The following is a 21105-nucleotide window of genomic DNA, read 5'->3' on the forward strand; positions in this document are numbered from 1 at the left end:
CCTAATAAATTTAATTTACATTGTTTTCCATTTTGAATCATCCAATTAATATGGTCATTTTTAAGAATAGTATTTCGTATTGCATGATTATAGAGCTTTTTCATAGATTTGGAAAGAGAAGTCATTGCATTTGACCCTCCAGCTAAATTTTATAATGGAGCTAGAAGATAAAACTGGCTGCTTTATATTATTAATCAGAGGAAAAGACTTGCCTATTAGTAGATTCTTTGGAATTATACTCTTAGATGCCTTTCCAGGAAAATAACTATGTCTAAGTAAACAAGCATTATTTCCTTAGTTTTATCCAATAGAATAAACATTTCCAAAGATACTCTATTATCTGTACTGTTATTCTTCCGTCCCTATGTACAGAAGTCATGAAATAATTCTACATTTCACTAGTAGTTTAAAACAAGTCCAATCCTTATATTCAGGTTTGTTTTCAACTTGCCATCTCTGATAATTTATGTAACTTTTGGCGTATCTGAGGCAAGTTGTCCAATTGACACGTCTTCCATAGCTTTAACGGTAAAAAGAGTAAGTTGCTTTTAAAAAGCGTACGTATACATTCGGTAAAAACAATGGGTTGTCACACGTCGGTAGAATTTTCAGTAGTCTTGTTAGAAGCATTTTTTGGTCAAAGTCTCAAGAGATTTATTGATATAGAATAAACGTTACGACGTGATTATCAATAAAAGCGTTTTGTTTGAAATGTTTCTATCTAACACGCGTAAACACCAATACATGCACCCATCGGTGCGGCGAAGAGGATGGCAACTGCCATCTCAGAAATTTTAGCAATTAAAACATTTGGAAGCAATAAAAAACGATTATTTCATCGTACCCTTGATTGTTGAGATTCAATTTTTTCAAACGCAAAATTAACAGACGAAAGACGGTAAATATTGCCGAACGCAGACAGACTCTTATTCATTTTCCCCTCCTCTCAACACTGTAACGGCGTAACGTTGCTCTTCAAACATCCGTGTCGTATACCTTATTCTATATGTCGTGTACCATATATTAGAATACATAACGTTCCTGATTTCTACATTAAAGTGTTGTCCGTGTTTAGGGAAAACAAATATTTATTTTGAATTTAAAATAATAGCAAACAATAATTAGAATCAAGATTCAACTAAATTGATTTTAAATTAATTAATTAACATTGAGATTTTAGTTTTTAATGATTAACTTTTTTGTCACATTATCAAAGTATTTATAATCAAATCTACAACTCATATATTATCTTATATATAATATAATAAAATTATTTTAATTGAGGAATTTATTTTTGCTCAAAGAACATGCTTGTAGTACTCAAAGATACAAAAAAAAATTAATATTTTCAATTAACATTGAATATAATTTTTATTACAATAATATAAAAATATGAATCGACAATAAAGTTGTTACAATATAAACTAATTTAATATAACTAATTTACTTCAGCACTGTACTTTACTTATTCATTCGTTCACGATGCTCAGCAGCAAAGTGTAAAATAACAATATTTTGAGTTCTGATAGGTAAGTGTTTTGTTGCTTCCATCAAATATAAAAAATCGTGCAAAAAATCCTTTGGAATTTCATCTTCTTGAAGACTCCTTTCTCCATATCCAATAGAACTATCTTTACTAATATTACAATGCGTATTAACAGTTTCATTTAGACTTTGTGTACTACTAGTTTGAATATCCAATACCTAGATAATAATAAAAAATGATCTTAATAGTATATGTATCAGGTGATCTGATTTACCTAAATTATAAACATGGTAAGGAATAATATAAAGCGTTTCAAGAAATATTGTGTTTATATTGATTAGCTTTCCTATGTGAAATTAATGAGAATTTATAAAATATACTCACATTACAAAGTTTCGTGGTTTGAGTTTTTCGGAGGCGATATTTTAAATAATTATTCTCCATGATAATTCCATTAAGAGTAGCAGTATCATATTGCAGTAAATTATTGTTTTCTAATGTATCATAGTGTTGGTATGGCCAATTTTTGAGATCTGAAGTATCCAAATACTGTAAAAAATATACAGCTATATTAGAATATTTATATTTAAATCTATAATAGTAGATTACGTTGATAACATAGTATAAGTAACTCTACATTTTTTAATTTTTAATTGATCTCGAAAACTTGAAACTTACAGAAGGATCCAAAAAGTCGACATATGATCCTTTAATCAACATTGTTTTGAAATAATCTGCAAAAAACTGTTGTACTGTTTGTGACGTCATTTAGCAATAATTGTTCGTAACAAATGACGATAATGTTCACGAATTATTTATTTTATTTTATTATTAACAAAAGTTCTATTAGTGGAAACTTTTTACGGGAACTGGACACTGCAAGAACTGCGTGCGTAATGTCTGGTCATGTGTAATATCAACTGTCATGTGATGTCTCGTGACGTCTTGTCGCGTGGTGTTAGCTCTAACTTTCGAGCTCTAACCATTGGCCTGGCGGTGGCGACCTGTTCGATGTTGAAATCATGAGAATGTTCATTTCATGACATGTTTTTGGATGAAATTAACATTCTCATGATTTCAACATCGGCTAAGATCTCATTTATGCTTTATAACAGTTTATCATATCAATACTACTCAGAATGTATCCACAAAAAGTAGTACCGATGAAAATATACAGCTATTTACAAAAATAAATTATAGGGATTAATTTCTTGTTGTAAATGGCTATAACATCTTTCAAGTAGTATTGATGTAATAAACTGGTATAGAAGCAAATAGAGATCTTATCTGATGCTTAATTTATGAGAATGTTAATTTCAATACATATCTTGCATTCAATTATGTTCTCATGAATTCAACATAGAATAAGATCTAAATTTGCTTTTATACCAGTTTATTAAATCAATACTACTTCAAAAATGTTATAGCTATTTACAATAAGAAATTAATTCATATAATTTATTTTTATAAATAGCTATTTATTTTTGTCCAATGTTTTTTGTAATGATTATCACTTGTGGCAATTGAAATTGAGTTCATTATGTGAGCATTATTACATGATTGACAGCTTGACACATGTAACGACAAAACAGTTGATAATCATTTCAAAATTATAAATAAAAGTCAGTAAACTTTATATTTTATATTCTTAATATAATAATTGCACTGAACATTCAAACTAATTTATTTTATTTCAGTTTTTCTTCTATATATTTGATCCTGTATCCACAAATCTATATTCTTTCAATATCTTGTAATGAGATATTGATAGAATTTTTTTGTTACATGTTAGATAAAATATACAATGCATTTTATGTGTATTTTCATAGACAATTCAATCAAGTAATACTGTTGTAATGTTTGCAGGATTGAAGATGTTTAATGGCACATTAAGGATGGAACCTTACATCACATTCTACCAATTTATAATAGTGGTATTGAGATTTCCTATACGATAACTAGAAAAAAATAGATAAATAAGAAAATTTATGCACCATTCATATCTCAAGAAACCGAGTAAATGTTTTATATCAAAATTATCTTAATTATTTAAAAATAGAGTTTTTTATTTATGGAGATAACTTATTACAGGTGTATTTGAGCAGCATCAAATTATGTTTGCTTGAAAGGTGACAATTTAGCACTATTGTTTTATATAAATATATTTGAACCTAATTCGGAGCCTCATTCAATAACAATTAACACTATATTTGGCGCTGGTGCTCAAGGATCTTACACTACTTCCAGGAAACATACCTGCAATATCTATTAGAACCGACAGTAATAACAGAAAGCGCGTGGTATTATTTGAGAAAAGCCTTGAAATTATTTCACGCGATATGGATGGAGAGACTTTTTGTATATGTTACTAATTTAGATAGCAAAAAAGTAGTATTAAAGTCATCATATATCAAAAGGAGGTGAATATAAGAAACTAATATACGAATCTAGCGATGCAAGAAACATTTACTTATATGATTCCAATATATTTTACATATTTCAGAATAAATGAAATTTATTTTTAGATTACAACAATTACCATAACTGAACTTAGCGTAAATGAATCTTAATCTGAAAAATTAGCATATGTAACAAATAGTTCACTATTTAAGCCTGCGATCGTTGCGGCCGATTGTTCTTATCAATCACAACAAGCGTCAAAAAGAAAAACGTGTAGATTTTTACTCTTCTCTAAAGACAATATACTGTCAGTTTAGTCCAACAAAATATCATCTAGACTAGAGAGGAATCTATCTCACAAATATTGTTACCATTGAAATTGTTGAGTTGCCAATGTCAGATCGTGATCAAGCACGATCAATATAATTTTAATTGTTTTATTTAACAGTTAGATGAAATTCCGTCAATTTTGAGTTTCAAGTACATCTTATTCTAATTCAATAAATCAATATATTAACTAACTTTCTTTTACGAATGGTTGCTGTTTGGTCATGATGTTGATAGTTCATGTAAGTAGCATATACGTGTAGGCGACATCAACATTTAAGTGTGGAGTTTGATTTTTCATTATGATTTTTTTATGAAAGCATGATTTTAAAAAGTTGAAATTTTAATTTTTAATTTTTCGTTAGCATAAGAGTTCTAGTGTTTATTAAGCGTTTGAAAATATTATTTTCAGGCATTTGAGTATCAATATAAAATCAACTATATTGTTGAATTATTATTAGACAACAATATTTTCTTAGCGTGTTAACTCTTTACAAATAGATTTTTTTATTAGTTTAATTTATTTAATTGTTTTAGTTTTGTTAAATGTTGAACTGACTAAATAAACTGATGTATTGCGTTCACTAGGCTTTAATTTTTAAGTTATTGCAGTATTCTTTTGAGTTGTTAATAACGATTTTTTTTCTATGTTTCTTAAAAATCTATTCTATTTCCATAAATAAATAAAAAAGCCTGTCTAAGTATCATTAGTGAATCATAAAGTTCTTCATTTGGTTGTGAACTATAATTAAATAATTCTGTGACTACTTTAGCTAAGCTTGATAAAATCGATTGACTTTCAGAATCTAAAAACTGAAAATCAGCACTCATTACAGTTTTTTTGTAAAGAAAATATTTCTCAATCCATTTCTTCAATTTCGCTTGACTTTTTCTAGATTTTGTAATTAACTGCAATAAAAAAAATAAAATAAATAGTTGAAAATAGTATAAACAAGTATATAAAACTAGTTACTCACAAATTGGACTTCAAATTTTGATGTAAAGGCCAATCATTCTCACAAGCTTTGCACTTACAAAGAAATTTGTAATGGCGACAAAGATCTTTTCTTCTAGATAGAGATTCAGAACCATAACCAAACCCATAATCGTCAAAAATCTGAAATAAAAATTGTAAATTATGAAAATAACTTTTATCCACAAACAAAATATATTAATTATACCTGAGATCCTTTTTCTATTGGGTGAACAGCTAAAATCATTTGTTGAGGCTTGTTGCCATTCTCCATTACAGGAATCCTAGTAACATTTGGATTACAACTATGATTAAAAAGACTGCAAAACAAATAAATTACTGCACCAAGATCATGGTTTTCACCTCTACGGTCATTTTCAGTGAACTACAAATATAAAATTTTTAAATTTCTAAAAACTAATAAATTTTAGCATATTCATTTTTACTTACTACATGACCATTTGTTTCTAAAGTCATATATTGATGAGCTATTAGTTTAGCCACAAAAATCACTTTTGGATTGTCTGATAATTTTTTAATACTTTTGTCAGAATTTTCTCCAAAAAATAAGGTAGAAATGTATGTGTAATAAATAATAATGGCACTATCCAATGTAAGACTAATCAGCTCTGTCCATATTCTTTTACTTTTATGAGTTTCAAGGCAGTAAAGTGCTCTATAAATATCACTGCAATAAACACCATCTAACAAACACTTTTCTAGTGGATCTGAAATTAATCACTGTTATAAAGTCGACAATTAAATTAGTGAAAACTTTTTCTCTCACCTTTGATATCATCAATACGGTTTAATTCTTCCTCAAGCTTTTCAATGCTGCCAGCTTCTCTGATGGCTATTAAAGCTAATCTCAGACTAAATGATAAACAATCATTCATTTTCATATTAACAAAATAGCCTTTAACAGAACATTCAACATCATGATATTGTTTCCATGCTTCCTCTCGACATAATTCAGAGCAGTACATGGCATAAACACAATTAGGACAAGGAATACTGTCCCATGCTCTTGCAAAACAATGAGAGCAATGAGTATAAATGTGATCTAAATACAGCTGCAAAGTATAAGGTCTCTCGATTACTAAAACTTCTCCTACACTAATATTACGAGTTGCTACAACATGCTTTCCATAGTTCACATTATACTTTATATCCACAGCATCTGATGCACAGGGGATCTTATTGTTTTTTACAATATTTGGTAAAGCTTGTCTTATCATGTTACTTTGAGACTTTTGCATATTAAATTTTGTAGCAGACTGTATGTTTTTTGTAATTTCTTCTTTATTGTTGTCACTTAATTGTACATTTTCCAACCATTTCGTGGCTTCTTGACAATCATTATCAGCTTCTGGTTTACCTAATAACTTCAAACATTTGGCTTTTCTTCTTATTAAATTAGCTCTATAAGAATCAGGATAACTTAATTGTAATGTTTTGTTGATGTCCCTTACACACTCTTCATAGTTTTTCAAATGATATAAAACTGCTGATCTATTAGCATATGCTAAAGGTAATTCTTTAGAATTATTTTCTGCATAAGCTATACTTTCGGAATAAATTTTCCATACATGCAAAAGTCCACTTACTGTGCCTTTTATTTCAAAAAATAACTTATCAGCTTGTTGACGTAAAGTGTTTGATCTAACATTGCTTTTACATTCATACTTAACATTTAAAGGAACTATTTCGTTCAGTACTTCAATTGAAGTTTTAATTTGATGTTCAAAATCACTTTGGATAGAAAATTTTAGGCAATATCCCGCAAATTTATTAGCTTGAATAAGCTTTGACTGAACAAACATTTTGCAAAATAAAGAGTTCTCAGGCGGTCTCGTGATCCATCCATTTATTCTCTCTATGGCCCTCGTCACATATGCGCATATGCGCGCGTACGAGCGCGTACAAACGCGTACAAATCGCTAAAAATTTTGATAGTGCCAACAACAGAAAGTTACTACTATTCCTCGCATGCCCCAAACGAACACACTTACTCCCGGAACAAACGTATCATAACGCTATATTATTGAAGCTTATGATACGTTTGTTCCGGGAGTAAGTGTGTTCGTTTGGGGCATGCGAGGAATAATAGTAACTTTCTGTTGTTGGCACTATCAAAATTTTTAGCGATTTGTACGCGTTTGTACGCGCTCGTACGCGCGCATATGCGCATATGTGGCGAGGGCCTAAATATCACAAAAGCAATCGATCGAATACAATCGATTATCAAACTTTATTCCAATCGACTAATCGATTAATCAGCTAAAATAATCTAAAACAATCGGATAATCGATTAATTGGCGGAAACATTTAAATAATTATAATTTATCCAGTGTTTATTAAATAACGAAATTTATCGAATCCAACTATTATTATTTTCAATGTTCTACTATACAATAATGAAATTGATCATGGACCCAATTAATTACAATAAATTTTTTCATAGAACTTTTACTTTTTGAGTTTGAGTAAAATGAAAAAGACTAGGTGCACAACGTAAGTGACATACACAAATTGATAATCCCAATATGATGATGTGCAAGACGTGATAAGCTCAAGCACAGGTTTTTGCATAATTTCCATCGAAATTTATCTTGCCTTTTTGTTTTTTAGTTTTGTTATTGAATGTCGTCTTATCTAGATATTTCAATATTTTCACTGTTTCCAGTGATTTGATCCTCATCCTAGACGTTGAAAAAATTCATTAGTAAAATAAAATTCGTTGAAGCTTGATGTATATTAAATTTAGTTAAATTATATTCAGAATACCATAATAAAATAAATATTTTTTTTACTTACTATTTCTTAAAATATAAATGATCAAATAAGTATCATATTAAAAATAAAACCAATATTATAATCACACATAATTAATTAAATAATTAATTGAATATCTTTGATTTTTCAATGTCACTGGGGTGGGTTGGGATTTAATTGACTAGTCTTCCGTATCTAAAAAATTTATAATAATTTTTGTCGCGCACACGCAATTTTACTTCGATTTCGATTACAAGTTAAAAATGAATCGAGCTACGATCAATCAATGGCTCAAATAATCGACTTGATAATCGATTATGTACGAAAATAATCGGACGATTATTAAACATCGATGAAAATCGTCCATCACTACTAATCACTGCTCCTGACTTGCTTGTTCCGAGTCGATAACGCATTTTATGGCATCAGTTTGTGTTTTTCGTTCCGATGTTGATTGTAACCAAAGCTTTTAATGGGTTTTATTGTATGTACCTACAAATATATGTGTATTTGTTCACACTTGATTTGATTACAAAAATATTAATAAGGTACATTAATCTACAGTGGATGCTATACATGTAATGATGTTTATTTTGTTTTTAAAAAGACAAAATAGAAAACACATGGTGATTGAAAATACTAGAAGAAAGTTATTTGATATTGAAAGTTGCGTGACAGTCTGTGACAGTTGACAATATTGCAGGGTTACGTAATCAATTATAGTGAAATGCTTGCGTACATAGAAACTAATAAAATCTATTTGGAAAAAGCTTTAAGGGAATTTCTGCTCAAGGACACATCTGACGTTGGACATCGTCCATCAGAGTGAAAAAAGGTAGTCAAATTATATATATTATTGTACCAATAATGTTAATATATAATAGATTTATATTTTTCATCGTTGTTTGCATAACCCAATAACCCAAATTTGTTTTTTAATTTGATGATCTTGTTACACGCCCGATATCCTGTAGCAGTAAGCCTCTATAAATATAACATTTTAGGGGAACTCCCTAACATAAGATGTGGGATCCCCCGTAAGTTGCCATAAGCATTATATAGCATATGGCATATTCAGGGTTGGACGATTCTGTCAGCGAGATTTTTCTTGCCTGCTGTTTTGATCCGCTGAATCTAAAGTTTCATGGCTGGATTATCGGCTCGATTATTATTAATCAACAATTCAACAATTAAAAAATTATCTTTTGTTTGCAATAAACATTTTTTTTATTTTTCGTAACAGATATTTAAAACAAAAAACATTCTTAGCAGTTGTTTTTTCCAACTCATGGTTTTCGAGAAAAAAAATGGTCTTGATGCATATTTTGATCACATAAGGAAGCTCTGCTCCAAGATCTTAAATAAGCTCTGCTACCTGCCCTGAGTCAGTTCTCCCCATAGACAACATCTCAAACAACGAATCGGCAATATGCCAGAGCTTTTTCCGTACTATTAATTTAATGTTCAGTTACGCGAATTAATATTGAGAGTGTATTATTCTATAAATTTCTCTCTTCCTTCAAAATATAAAACTTTACATGCAAGTAGGCTGTCGCTAATACCTAGAACCTAGCCTATTATCAAGTCAATTTTTTAGTTGTAAATATAAAAATTGTAATTGAACAATTTTTATTACAACTACAAAACGACGATATCGAACTTGATCGAACAATGTACAAAATTTGCCGCGTCGTAATTATAATAAAAAATGTTATATTATAATCTTTACTTGCCTGCAACTACAAAATTGATTTAAAAATAGTCTCTATAGGCTCTAAAGGTATTAGCGGCAGCCTACTTGCATGCAATTTTTACTTTAGGACAAAAATGTAGTGGATAGGAGGGTTGGGGGAAATAATATTATAAATAACATTTTTGAACAACTAAATGATGTTGCGTTATTGAGTATTTTATAGTAATAAATTATCTTATCTAAGTAAAAGTTTTGTAAAAAAATGGTTATTGGTAAAGGATAGTTTTATCCAATTATTTTTTTAGTATATTAAAAAAATTGAAACTAAAAATATAGTGTTCTACTAAATTTTACAATAGATTAATCGTAATTTTATTTATTTGTTGATTTGTTTGAGGTTTCAATTTTAATTTGTATTTTGTCTAAGCATCTGTACTCTCTTTCATCATACCATTGTTTATATGAGTTTTACATTAAAAAATACAACATAAAAAGTGTTACATTTTCTTCATAATTTTTCCTGTAGAATCGATTGGCAAACTTAGATTTATAAAATAACTTTTGTCATAATTTGTTTAAATAATTTTTTATAGACAATTGAAAATAACAAATGTATAATGATATAGTCAACATTAGTTTTAATGAATAGATCTATTTTTGTAAAAAGAAATTATAAGAAATTATTACAATATATCAAATAAAATACTACAGCAAATAATCGCTATTACTCAAACTTTATTATCCAGTACGAATCGTTCTACTTTGCCTTGTCCTAAATGTAACAGTTCATATATTACACAATAAAATAAAATAATATGTATTTTAAATAAATTGTAATTCATTTTATAATACAATTTATAATTAAAATATTCTGCAAATATAATCATGATATGTACATTTAAGATTCCTCTGTTTAGCATGACATAATATGAATCAGTGAGCGGTAAACATATTTTTACAATTTGGTATCTGGTGTTAGCCGTAGCTAAATATTTTCATAACATTAATTTTAAATAAATACAAGGTTTTTTAACTTAAGTATAAATAAAATATAGATGAAGCACAATATTCATTAGATAACATTTAAAACATTTTCAATTACATAATTAACATATTTTATTTTATAAACAATGCACAGGAAGTAAGAACATACAATTAGTTAAACTATAATTGGTTCAATATTTATTGATGCATATGTTAATTAAGGATCTTAAAAGATACTGAAATTCAAATCAGCAATGACAAAAATACCTAAAGTTTCTTTAACACTATTAGGCATGTTTATTAAATACTGAACGTGTTTCCAGTCAATGAAATAAGTATATATAAGAGAGTTCATTTTCATGTATTAAAAAATTTTTTTAAATGTTTGATGATATAATTATATGCTCTAAGTCTGAGTTTCCTAATAATTTAAAAATTTGTTCGGAAATCTCCGGTACCGCAAATCCTGTTAAAGCAAACAAAGAATTTGTGGACAACTCAAGCAGTTTTGGTCTTGCTATAGCTTTTCTATACTGCAATTGAAATAAGCCTGCGAGGTTAGGAAAACGATATCTCATTGATTGAAATCTCTCTGGAGAAAAGAATTTCCTTATACCTTCACGCTTCACTTTAGCCATGGTTGGATAATAAGTAACGACACCAGTTTCACACAATAAGTCATAAAGAATGATTCCATGCGGTTCAATTTCTTCATGTTTAGCATTTTCAAGTTCATTAGAAAAATGGTCGTTCAATATTTCTGGGTTTCGATAATTTCTCATAGCTTGGGCTGCAAAATTTGCATTTTGCTGTATTACGTGTAACCCACACGCTTGCAACTTTTTGATGTGAGTTAATAAAATTTTGCGCGTTTTATAATGCGCGCAAGTATTTTCAATATGACACTGATTGCAAGAAATAAAGTCATGAGCTAATGCAGTTGTCCCATGATTATCGATTACGTTAATATCAGCACCGGCGAGTAACAATCCCTTAATGGCTTCGAAGTTGTAAAATTGTACAGCGATGTGGAGTGCAGTTCGACCTTTTGAAAAAGTAAAAATTACTATATAAAAACAATTTTTTTCCATGTAAAATAAGCAATAGATTGTTACCGCAATCGTCTTGTTCATCGATATCCTCAATTTCCGATAACATGTCAATCAAAGAAATATATATGTCTGCGGTAATCGTTGGTGGTTCTACAGCAACGATATTGTGAATGATTGTGCGGCCCATATAATCCACTTCGATTTCGGATATATAATTTACAATCATTGCGGAAATTAAATTCTGCATATCCTCGGTCCTGAGCTTAGTAAGAATTTCACCTAAGTAACCTTTATGAGTGATACCACAATGAGCATTCAAGCTACATCCCAATCTTAACCGAGACTTTAAACCGTCTATGGGAACAGTCATTGATTCTAAAAAATATTTTAGTGGCGTCTCTCCTAATACGTTCCTAGTATTCGGATTGGCTCCTCCTCTATAAAAAAGAATACAAAAATATGTACGTAACGATCAGTATGATTAAGATAAAATTTGAATATTATTATTAAATCAAGAAATAAATGAAACATAGATGGATAAGTGAATACTTTGCAAAAACTGAACTGTAATATTTCCATAAGTAATGAGTGATTGAGAATATATAGTTTTTTTTTAATTTCAGTGGTATTTTAATTAAGTTTTAGATTTTTTTTACCAGAAGAATGTCTTTCGTATATGGGTAATTCTTGGCTATTTCGATTGACTTGTAACCCTTAGGTTACGGATTTTTTTTTAATTTGGCACAATTGTTGTACACATAAAACTGAGATTTTTCCCAAATTTCGGAGACGATACATTAATTATATCAAAAGTTATTAACAATTAAAGAAAAATGATAAAAAATTTTCAAACGGCTATATTTTAAAAACTAATAAAGATATCGAAGTCGGATTTTTTTCAAAATACTTATAATGCCTTAAAATTTCGAAATAATTACAACAATAAACAATAAAAATTTTTTTTCGAAAGTTATTAACTTTTTGTTTAAACAATTGCTAATATCTCAAAAAGTATATTTTTTTTTTTGAAAAATTCTTGCTCCTACGTATTCCTGAGGATTTTTGCTATCGAAATCATTCATAAAATTCAAGGGCCCGACATATCGGAAAGCGTAGCCCTAATCAAAAGAAGACGCCTCGGCGTAAGGCTGCGGTAGCGCTCCAGCGGACTCACGGTCGAAAGGTACTTTAGCTTTAATCTAAAAAACTAATAAAGATACCGAATCGGATTTTTCCCAAATTACTTATAATACCTTGAACTTTCGAAATAATTACAACAATAAACAATAAAAAATTTGTTTCGAAAGTTATTAACTTTTTGTTTAAACAATTGCTAATATCTCAAAAAGTATATTTTTTTTTTGAAAAATTCTTGCTCCTACGTATTCCTGAGGATTTTTGCTATCGAAATCAATCATAAAATTCAAGGGCCCGACATATCGGAAAGCGTAGCCCTAATCAAAAGAAGATGCCTCGGTGTCCGGTCGCTTTCGACCGTGAGTCCGCTGGAGCGCTACCGCAGCCTTACGCCGAGGCGTCTTCTTTTGATTAGGGCTACGCTTTCCGATATGTCGGGCCCTTCAATTTTATGATTGATTTCGATAGCAAAAATCCTCAGGAATACGTAGGAGCAAGAATTTTTCAAAAAAAAAATATACTTTTTGAGATATTAGCAATTGTTTAAACAAAAAGTTAATAACTTTCGAAAAAAAATTTTTATTGTTTATTGTTGTAATTATTTCGAAATTTTAAGGCATTATAAGTATTTTGAAAAAAATCCGACTTCGATATCTTTATTAGTTTTTAAAATATAGCCGTTTGAAAATTTTTTATCATTTTTCTTTAATTGTTAATAACTTTTGATATAATTAATGTATCGTCTCCAAAATTTGGGAAAAATCTCAGTTTTATGTGTACAACAATTGTACCAAATGAAAAAGAAATCAGTAACCTAAGGGTTACAAGTCAATCGAAATAGCCAAGAATTACCCATATATTGGTTCGTATACTGTTAAGAAAAATTCATTTTCATTTTTGTCAATTAATATACATGCTTTACTTTGTAGGCACTGCTAGTTCACGCTTAAAGTCTTTTGCAATCGATGTTTAGTGAATTTTCTAAAAATTTCTTGATCGAATGACAAAATGGGAACAATCGTAGAATACATACCTAATAAGTCTTTCGAAAAGATCAAATTGAGAAGTTAAACGGGCACACTTGTGTAGCGGTGTGTCACCGTGTGAATCTTGACAGTTGGCATTGGCTCCATGCTTCAATAACAAATCAATTATTTTAAGTCGCTTTGGGAGTCCGACAAATTGTCGATGACTGTCCGCAACTAAATGTAAAGCCGTGTAACCAGGTTCGTCAATGTGAAAGAAGTCTATCGGCGCGTTAATAATCTGATTGCAATTATAATTTAAAAATTTAAGGACGACGTCGGCGTTGCAAACATAGCAAGCGATGTGAAAATGGCTAACACCGTCCGTATTCACAGGGTTGTCGCTATAATCTTTTTGACCTTCCAGCAGCAAATTGATGCATATATGCCTCCACTCATCTGAAAATTAGTAACGAATTTTGACATTACGTATTATAAAAGACCGTAATATTGAAAATATTATGATTTTTGAAAGAGGCATGAATAAAAAGCATTACCGAATTTTACTAACCCGATATATCATCACATAAAAAATTGTACATCATGTGTATAACAGTCTGTGTTTGTGCATTCTGTATTGTGACTTTAGCGCCGGCTACCAATAGTACTTTAATTATTTCACGCATATGTTTTGCTATAGATATGTCATCAATGTGGATAAGAATGTGCAGTGGCGTGTATCCTGCCCAAATCGGTGAATGTGTTCGAAGTTGTGCATTGACGTCTTCTCCTGTGGCAATAATTCTTCGGATAGCGGAGAGATCAGAGTGGAGACAAGCAATATGAAGTGAAGTCATTCCAGTGTCAGCTTGTAAACGAGCATACATTGCTTGATTCCCTTTTAACTTTCTTACGAAGTAATTAAAATAAATGCTATGATTAACCTTAATAACTTCATATAACATTATTTTTCCTTCCGCAAGTGACATGAAAATATCAGCACCACGTCGTAACAACAAGCTGACCGTACTATAACAGTGTCTTTCGTAAGCTATGGACAACGCTGAGTGACCCGCATACTTTTTCACAAACGACAATTCTTTGCATTGCTTATCTATATATGATGGGTAAGTTATTATTGCGCTCATATCAGCTCCGATGTTTAGAAGATGTCTCACAGCATTTACATTCCCACAAAAACACGCAATATGTAAATGACTTAATCCAATACCATTGACAATGATTTCTTTCATGAATGGTGATGTCAATATAATATCACCCATTTCTTTACTTTCTCTGAGAAATATCATGTGTATAGGAGTCAAACCGAGGGCATTCCTTACATTTACATCTGCACCACAAGACATCAATGCTTCTACTGCTAGGGCACATCCGTTAACAACTGCAAAATGCAATGCCGTTGATCCACAGCATAGATTCGGGAAAATAGGAGATTGTCCTTTATAGGTAATATTTACATTGAATTCCATTGTTAGTATTCGTGCAATAATTTGAATATTATTTTGAGCAGAAGCTATGTGCAGAAACGACAATCCATCTTCATCGACAAAATCAACAAAGCTAGGCATTTCATTCATAAAATCCAGCAACAGGTCGAGCGCTGGTTTTCTATTTAATCGAAAGGCGAGATGAATTGCAGTATAGCCATGAATATCTTGACTAAAAAAAATATCATTATTTTCGATGCAAAGCTGTTTCACAATTGCTAGACTCATCTTCTCGCTAGCTTCGCTAGCCTTATTTCTATTTTTAGCCAACGTTACAGCTAAGTGCAATAGTGTAAATCCTGGCCACAATGGTGAGTCACAAATACGAACACTTGTACCCAGTCTTGTTAAAAACATATGAAAGTTTTCTATATTTTGCATGGAATAAATTATATCATATAATCTTGTTTTGCCATCCGAAATTACAATATTTTTGCAGTGTATTGTTGTAGACATAATTTTATAAAGATCATAATTTTCATATTTGTCCAGACACATGTCCAAAGGTGTGAGTCCTTCTGCATTTTTAACGTATACGTTTGCTCTTCTTTTTGCAAGTGAAATAAATAAATCAAGATTACAAAGAGCAGCGAAATGTAATGCAGTATAGCCTGCCCATTGTGGTGAATTCATATTTATGGCATGATCAATATTTATATCTGTTTGCAAAAAATGTTCAGCATATGTTGAATCTTGCAATACACAACTTACATGAAAATTAGACAAGCCCCAGTCATCGGTAATTAGTTGATAATTAGTACTCAGTGAGTTTAACATTAACTGCAATATTTTATCAATAGTGTTTCTCACTGTTTTATCTGCAGTAATATCACTAATAATTTCTAGTTTTCTCTCCAATGCTATATGCAGGGCTGTCATTTTTTTAGCATCTCTCATTTTTACATTAGCACCACAGTTTAAAAGTAAATCTACTGTTTCAAATGCACAATATTTTACAGCAAAGTGTAATGGAGTAAATCCAGGAAAAAAGGATGCATTTGCCTTGACAGCTTGATTAGTGAATTCTCTGCGTAGCAAATAACCATTTACAACTTCAACATTGTTGGTTGCACAGGCAATATGAAAATGTGAAAATCCATCTTTATTCGTAGGATTTTGGAAGTTCCTGAATTTGGAGTGTGCTGATAACAGTATGTTAATTAAAGGATCATCTATTTTATATTCTTCATAAAATAAAGTATAAGCACTATCATCTACCATTTTATGAAGTGGTGTTAAATCCTTTTCATCTTGTATAGTAAAATCAGCATTATAATGTAACAAAATATCAAAAACTTCGGAATCACTTTTATCAACAGCAAAATGCAGCGCTGTATAACCAATCCATTTTGGATGTAGAAGCTGCAAGTATTCAGTACTTAAAAGTCTACAATTAATATTTTTAAGTTTACTAATGATCCAATTAATGTCATATTTGTATTTAACGATTTCTGAGTCAAGAGCATGTCGAAATTGAGCCAGTTTTCTGTTTAGTTGTCTATTTCTTATACCAGTGAACATTTTGTTATAACAATATCATTCATGAGAAATATTATATTAGTGTTGAATATATGCTCTCTTGTTATATAAAAAGTTGATAACTATGAGGATGTTATGTTGTTTCTGAAAATAATAGCATCACAAGTGTTTCAGATGGTATCATAATATCAGTAAAAATTAAGCTATATAAAATTATAAAAGAGTTTTTTCATGAAAACAAATGTAGTGAATGATCCAAACCAAACATCAACAAATAAATCTGTTCTTTATTTTCTGCCTACCTTACGAATGACTCTCAATAATAAACCCAATTTACTTCCTGCAACTGTAACCTAAAAGTAGAGAAGTTATCAATAGATAAATCATGAAAACATTACTATTTTATAGACTATATATCTAGAAATAGATAAATAATTATAAAATTCACTAATCATACTTTTGACAAGCTAATTTATAATTCATAATTTACAATTTATATTACAAATTCCATCTACTTAAGATCCTGAAATATTGATTTCAGTTAAGGTCCCTGGAATTAATGGTGTATACCGATTCGGACTTAATTATAGGTCAAGTGTGGCAAACATAAGGTTAAGTTTGTTTATTAATTATAGTACACGTTTAAATAAAATTGTTTTTGTTTTTACTGTAACGTTATAGTAAAACTTGCATTAACTCACAATAGATTAATTTGTATAAAACAATGATTTTGATAATTTTTGTGTAATGTTACTTTTAGTGTTACTGTTTGTGAAATAATTTTCGTCGTAGTAAGACGTTCATTAGTATTGACAAGATTGATTTTTATAAAATAACTAGACCCGTCTAGCGCGCGCTCATAACACCTTCATTTTTTTATCAACTTTCAACAGCTGTTCAAAAATCAAAAGTTTTGCAAATGAACTTCAATACTCTAATACACGATGAAATATATATGTGATTATATAATTTAAAAATTTCACAACTGTCAACTTTGAATATTAAATAAATAATCAATTAAAGTTTGGGAGAGGTAAGAATGATTTCATAGTTTTATATATATAAATATAGAAAAAATTGTTAAAAATATTACTTTCTAAGATATTTATTAACGTGTAATCTTATTTATAACTTCATATTATAAACAGCAAAGTTTAGTTGACCTATTACGGTTAAGAAGAATGAATAAACTTACTTATAATTGATTATTTGCTAAGATTTTAGGTTGAAAATTTAAATTAATTTATCATTTTCATAAAAAGTAATTATTTGACTAATTACTTGATATTTTGCTTAATGTTAATACAGATATTTACGTCATTAGTCAATTACAGTTATTACAATTACAGGATAAAGATTACACACCAGTACATCTGGCTCTCATGGGAAAGGGTAATTTTAGGCATTACGTGGAGTCATTGCCGAGTTAACACCGTTAATTTATTATTGAAATGCAAAGCAAATGTTAATGAGCGAAACGCTTGTGGAGAGACTCCGTTTTATGTTGCTGCTCGCTTTGAGTTTCGTAAAAGCCTTTAAAAGTAAAAGTGATTCTTATCGATTTAATTAATTACCTGTATTTATTCGTCGATTCCTATACTTTACAAAATATTATATAACTGCTATTAATGCAAACCAGCGAATAAAAACTCATTTTATAAATACTAGACTAATCTTTTTAGGTTTTTTTATTCACAGAGGGAATGCAAATGTGGAAGCAAAAATATGTAAGGATCAACATTAGTCTTTGATCAAAAATGAAATTGGACATGTACAGCAAGAATTTTCTGTGAAATGTAATTCTAAGTTATAACCTGAGTTTGTACGAGATAACGCAGCCGATTTCAATGTAATAGGATATATTACAATTACAGCCCGGAGTTGAGCTAATGGTAGCTTTAAACAATACTTTGGATATAATAAATACACGTAGCCATGACTTAACTTTATTCAACTAGGAGTAGCGTTAACCAAGCAAATGTGATTTTTTGGTCCTTAGACTCAAATCTAATATACGAACAATAAAATAAATCAAACAATTAAAAGAGCTTTATTCATTGTTGGTTTTTAGAATTAAAAAATACTAATTCAATGGATTATTGCAGATCACAATTTTGATTGAATGAAACCAAAGATATGTAATACTTTTATTTATTAAAACTTGAAAAATCCGTACATCTTGAATTATATAACTCTGCCATTGACTTATTTTATTAAATAAGTTGCACAGTGCTTCAACTCTTTACGAGATATCCTCATAATAGATAAAAAAATCGAATCTTTTTTTTGTATCAATTGAAACTATAACTGTTTATTTATCCTCTTATAACAAAGTGATGAATACTATATTAATGTATTTTATTCGTGATTTTATTGGTTGAGTTATTGCCATACGTGATATACATACTATTATGTGGTGGCAAATAAGCGTCTACATATGATTTCGAGTTGAGATTTTAGTACTATAAATTCAATTTATCATAAATAATACGGATCATTTTGAAGATAACGAGAGTTACAAAAATAAGTTATAGTGTTATTGTTTTAGTATATGTTATGAAACTAGCAATGAGTGAATTGTTTCGTATAAACATGAGGTTATACTTTGGAATTGTTATTATTTTTTTATTATTGATCGATATTCCGATATGTGAATGTGTAAGATTAAAATCAATGTAAACGTTCAATAGTAATTAAACCTGTATAGTTGAAAAGAACTAAAAGATTGTTTATAGTAGTTTTTGGTAAAATAAATCATAAATTAGGAATACGCGGAACTATTTGCGTAATATACATTTTTCCGCAGTATGCTGTGAAAAAATTGAAAAATTCACCTTTGAAAAAAGTAACTTATGTTAAATACGTTGATCAATATGACAAGACATGAAAAAGAAGACAGCGCGCGAAACGTGTCTGACATGGCTAGTACCGTTAAAATTTCAGAGCGGAAACGCAAAGAGTAAATTTTATTTAGGTTTTTTAAAGAGGAAAGCTCAATGGAAATCGTGAGAAACTGAAAAGACATTGCAGTCATTTGGATCTCCCCCTTTGTCAACCTGTTAACGTTTGCCAGCCGTGTTTACAGGGGCCATAGGCTTTCTGTTAGTGAGAGCGAGCAAGAGTGTGTCTGTTCAGCTGGCAACTTCGGCTAGCAAACTAGCAAAAAGAGGAAAAAACATATTCAATTATTGTTAACTAGACGTCATAATGGTAAGAAAAAAAATTCAAAAATTCTAAAAAATAATTCTTTCAGAAAACTATATTAAATTTGAAGTCAGCGATTACAGAGATGTTACTCATAGTCAAGTACAAACTATAGTCCGATTTTTATCACAGTATTCCGTAATGTCTATAATGTGAAACTTATTTTAATTCCTTGATTTCGTGTTCATTTTGAACCATCTATACGAGTTTGTGAATCAAATATTAGTTACGTTATCTAGGGATATCATTCAATTAGTTCAAGTGTATTGGAATTTTATTTCTAATTGATTGTTATACATTTATAAAATATCTTAATTCTTCTCGAATTTAAGCCTAGAAGTATCCAAAACTGCAAGAGTATTCCAGAATTGTCGATAATATGAAAAAAGTACTTCTTAATTGCGGTTTTTTTAATTTTAGTTGAGATAGCATTTTTCTGTCCTCAAAAAAAATTGTATACAATACATAAGATACTTTATGACTTTTTAAAATAATATATTACTGATAGACAAATCAAAAAAATATAAATTACAATCGATGATGAGTTTTTACGTATCTCTAGTTCATCGAACAATTTACGTTTGTAATTAATGCTTTGAATTTATCGCGTTGTTTTCTTTTAAATTGCGAATTTTAAAGGGATGTTTTTAGTACGTCCTAGTTATGTTACTTTTATCACGAATAATTAGATTTAGCGACACATTCGTATTACTTTTTATCGATTCTCGTTTTTCGTTATTCGATTTGTTTATCATTATTCGATTGAGTGATTACTATTCTCGTTTAACTACATTCGATCGTGAAATAACTTGCCTATTGTCAATTATGTTCGTATGATAGGAATATAATATATTATTTCTGTTCAAATGCAAACTTACAAAATGCTGTTATACCAAAGACAACTTGCATTTTAATAAAAATTAAATTTCGTAAAAATTTCAATTATTGTATAATAATTATTTCAATTACCTCAGAATATTATTGTAACACGTTCTGGTGAACTCTCTTTACTAATAGAAATGAGTATCCAGAAGAATATTTATATACACGTTATAAAAGAACAGCTGATCAACTTCCTCACTGAATAAGCAACGAATATAGATGCCTAAGCGGATTAATAAA

General features: G+C 29.6%; 4 protein-coding genes and 1 long non-coding RNA gene across 7 annotated transcripts; 1 reads left to right on the plus strand and 4 right to left on the minus strand.

The window, feature by feature from the left end:
* Positions 1–1307: 1307 nt before the first annotated feature.
* LOC131667901 (uncharacterized) lies at positions 1308–2389 on the minus strand. Its single transcript, XM_058941662.1, has 3 exons — positions 2165–2389; positions 1871–2035; positions 1308–1704 (listed from the first exon to the last, which is right to left on the minus strand). The coding sequence occupies exons 1-3, from the start codon at positions 2252–2254 to the stop codon at positions 1462–1464; spliced, it is 498 nt and encodes a 165-aa protein (XP_058797645.1). The 5' UTR covers positions 2255–2389; the 3' UTR covers positions 1308–1461.
* Positions 2390–4916: 2527 nt separating this feature from the next.
* Positions 4917–5738, minus strand: LOC131667902 (uncharacterized). Its single transcript, XM_058941663.1, has 4 exons — positions 5637–5738; positions 5395–5571; positions 5191–5330; positions 4917–5122 (listed from the first exon to the last, which is right to left on the minus strand). Exons 1-4 carry the CDS (start codon positions 5661–5663, stop codon positions 5119–5121), a joined length of 348 nt encoding a protein of 115 aa, XP_058797646.1. The 5' UTR covers positions 5664–5738; the 3' UTR covers positions 4917–5118.
* Positions 5739–5950: 212 nt separating this feature from the next.
* LOC131667806 (SET and MYND domain-containing protein 4-like) lies at positions 5951–7009 on the minus strand. The gene has a single exon (XM_058941514.1). The coding sequence runs from the start codon at positions 7007–7009 to the stop codon at positions 5951–5953; it is 1059 nt and encodes a 352-aa protein (XP_058797497.1).
* A 1326-nt stretch (positions 7010–8335) lies between these two features.
* On the plus strand, positions 8336–14578 carry LOC131667903 (uncharacterized). Its single transcript, XR_009302229.1, has 3 exons — positions 8336–8445; positions 8526–8796; positions 14493–14578. It is a non-coding gene; the product is annotated as an uncharacterized LOC131667903 (long non-coding RNA).
* On the minus strand, positions 10382–21049 carry LOC131667890 (serine/threonine-protein phosphatase 6 regulatory ankyrin repeat subunit B-like). 3 transcript variants are annotated; one of them, XM_058941640.1, is made up of 6 exons: positions 20953–21049; positions 17082–17132; positions 14364–16923; positions 13861–14251; positions 11754–12127; positions 10382–11683 (listed from the first exon to the last, which is right to left on the minus strand). In XM_058941640.1, the coding sequence occupies exons 3-6, from the start codon at positions 16819–16821 to the stop codon at positions 11016–11018; spliced, it is 3891 nt and encodes a 1296-aa protein (XP_058797623.1). In that variant the 5' UTR covers positions 16822–16923; positions 17082–17132; positions 20953–21049; the 3' UTR covers positions 10382–11015. The 3 variants fall into 3 exon arrangements, with proteins under 3 accessions (XP_058797623.1, XP_058797624.1, XP_058797625.1); XM_058941641.1 differs by lacking the exon at positions 20953–21049 and adding an exon at positions 17481–17549; XM_058941642.1 differs by lacking the exons at positions 17082–17132; positions 20953–21049 and having other exon boundaries at positions 14364–16442; positions 16519–16660.
* Between the last annotated feature and the right edge of the window lie 56 nt (positions 21050–21105).

The sequence above is a fragment of the Phymastichus coffea genome, unplaced genomic scaffold (genome assembly GCF_024137745.1).
Source record: "Phymastichus coffea isolate CEN01 unplaced genomic scaffold, Cenicafe_Pcof_1.1 PCOF00071, whole genome shotgun sequence".
Taxonomy (NCBI): Eukaryota; Metazoa; Arthropoda; class Insecta; order Hymenoptera; family Eulophidae; genus Phymastichus; species Phymastichus coffea.

Coding starts and splice junctions, on each gene's coding strand:
- LOC131667901 (XM_058941662.1), bottom strand. CDS start 2,254: ATGACGTCACAAACAGTACAACAGTTTTTTGCAGATTATTTCAAAACA. Junction 2,036..2,164: donor TCGACTTTTTGGATCCTTCT/GTAAGTTTCAAG, acceptor TATTTTTTACAG/TATTTGGATACTTCAGATCT. Junction 1,705..1,870: donor AAACCACGAAACTTTGTAAT/GTGAGTATATTT, acceptor ATTATTATCTAG/GTATTGGATATTCAAACTAG.
- LOC131667902 (XM_058941663.1), bottom strand. CDS start 5,663: ATGACTTTAGAAACAAATGGTCATGTA. Junction 5,572..5,636: donor TAGAAACAAATGGTCATGTA/GTAAGTAAAAAT, acceptor TTATATTTGTAG/TTCACTGAAAATGACCGTAG. Junction 5,331..5,394: donor CAATAGAAAAAGGATCTCAG/GTATAATTAATA, acceptor TTTTTATTTCAG/ATTTTTGACGATTATGGGTT.
- LOC131667806 (XM_058941514.1), bottom strand. CDS start 7,009: ATGTTTGTTCAGTCAAAGCTTATTCAAGCTAATAAATTTGCGGGATAT.
- LOC131667890 (XM_058941640.1), bottom strand. CDS start 16,821: ATGTTCACTGGTATAAGAAATAGACAACTAAACAGAAAACTGGCTCAA. Junction 14,252..14,363: donor TTTATGTGATGATATATCGG/GTTAGTAAAATT, acceptor ACTAATTTTCAG/ATGAGTGGAGGCATATATGC. Junction 12,128..13,860: donor CTTTTCGAAAGACTTATTAG/GTATGTATTCTA, acceptor TCTTTTTTATAG/AGGAGGAGCCAATCCGAATA.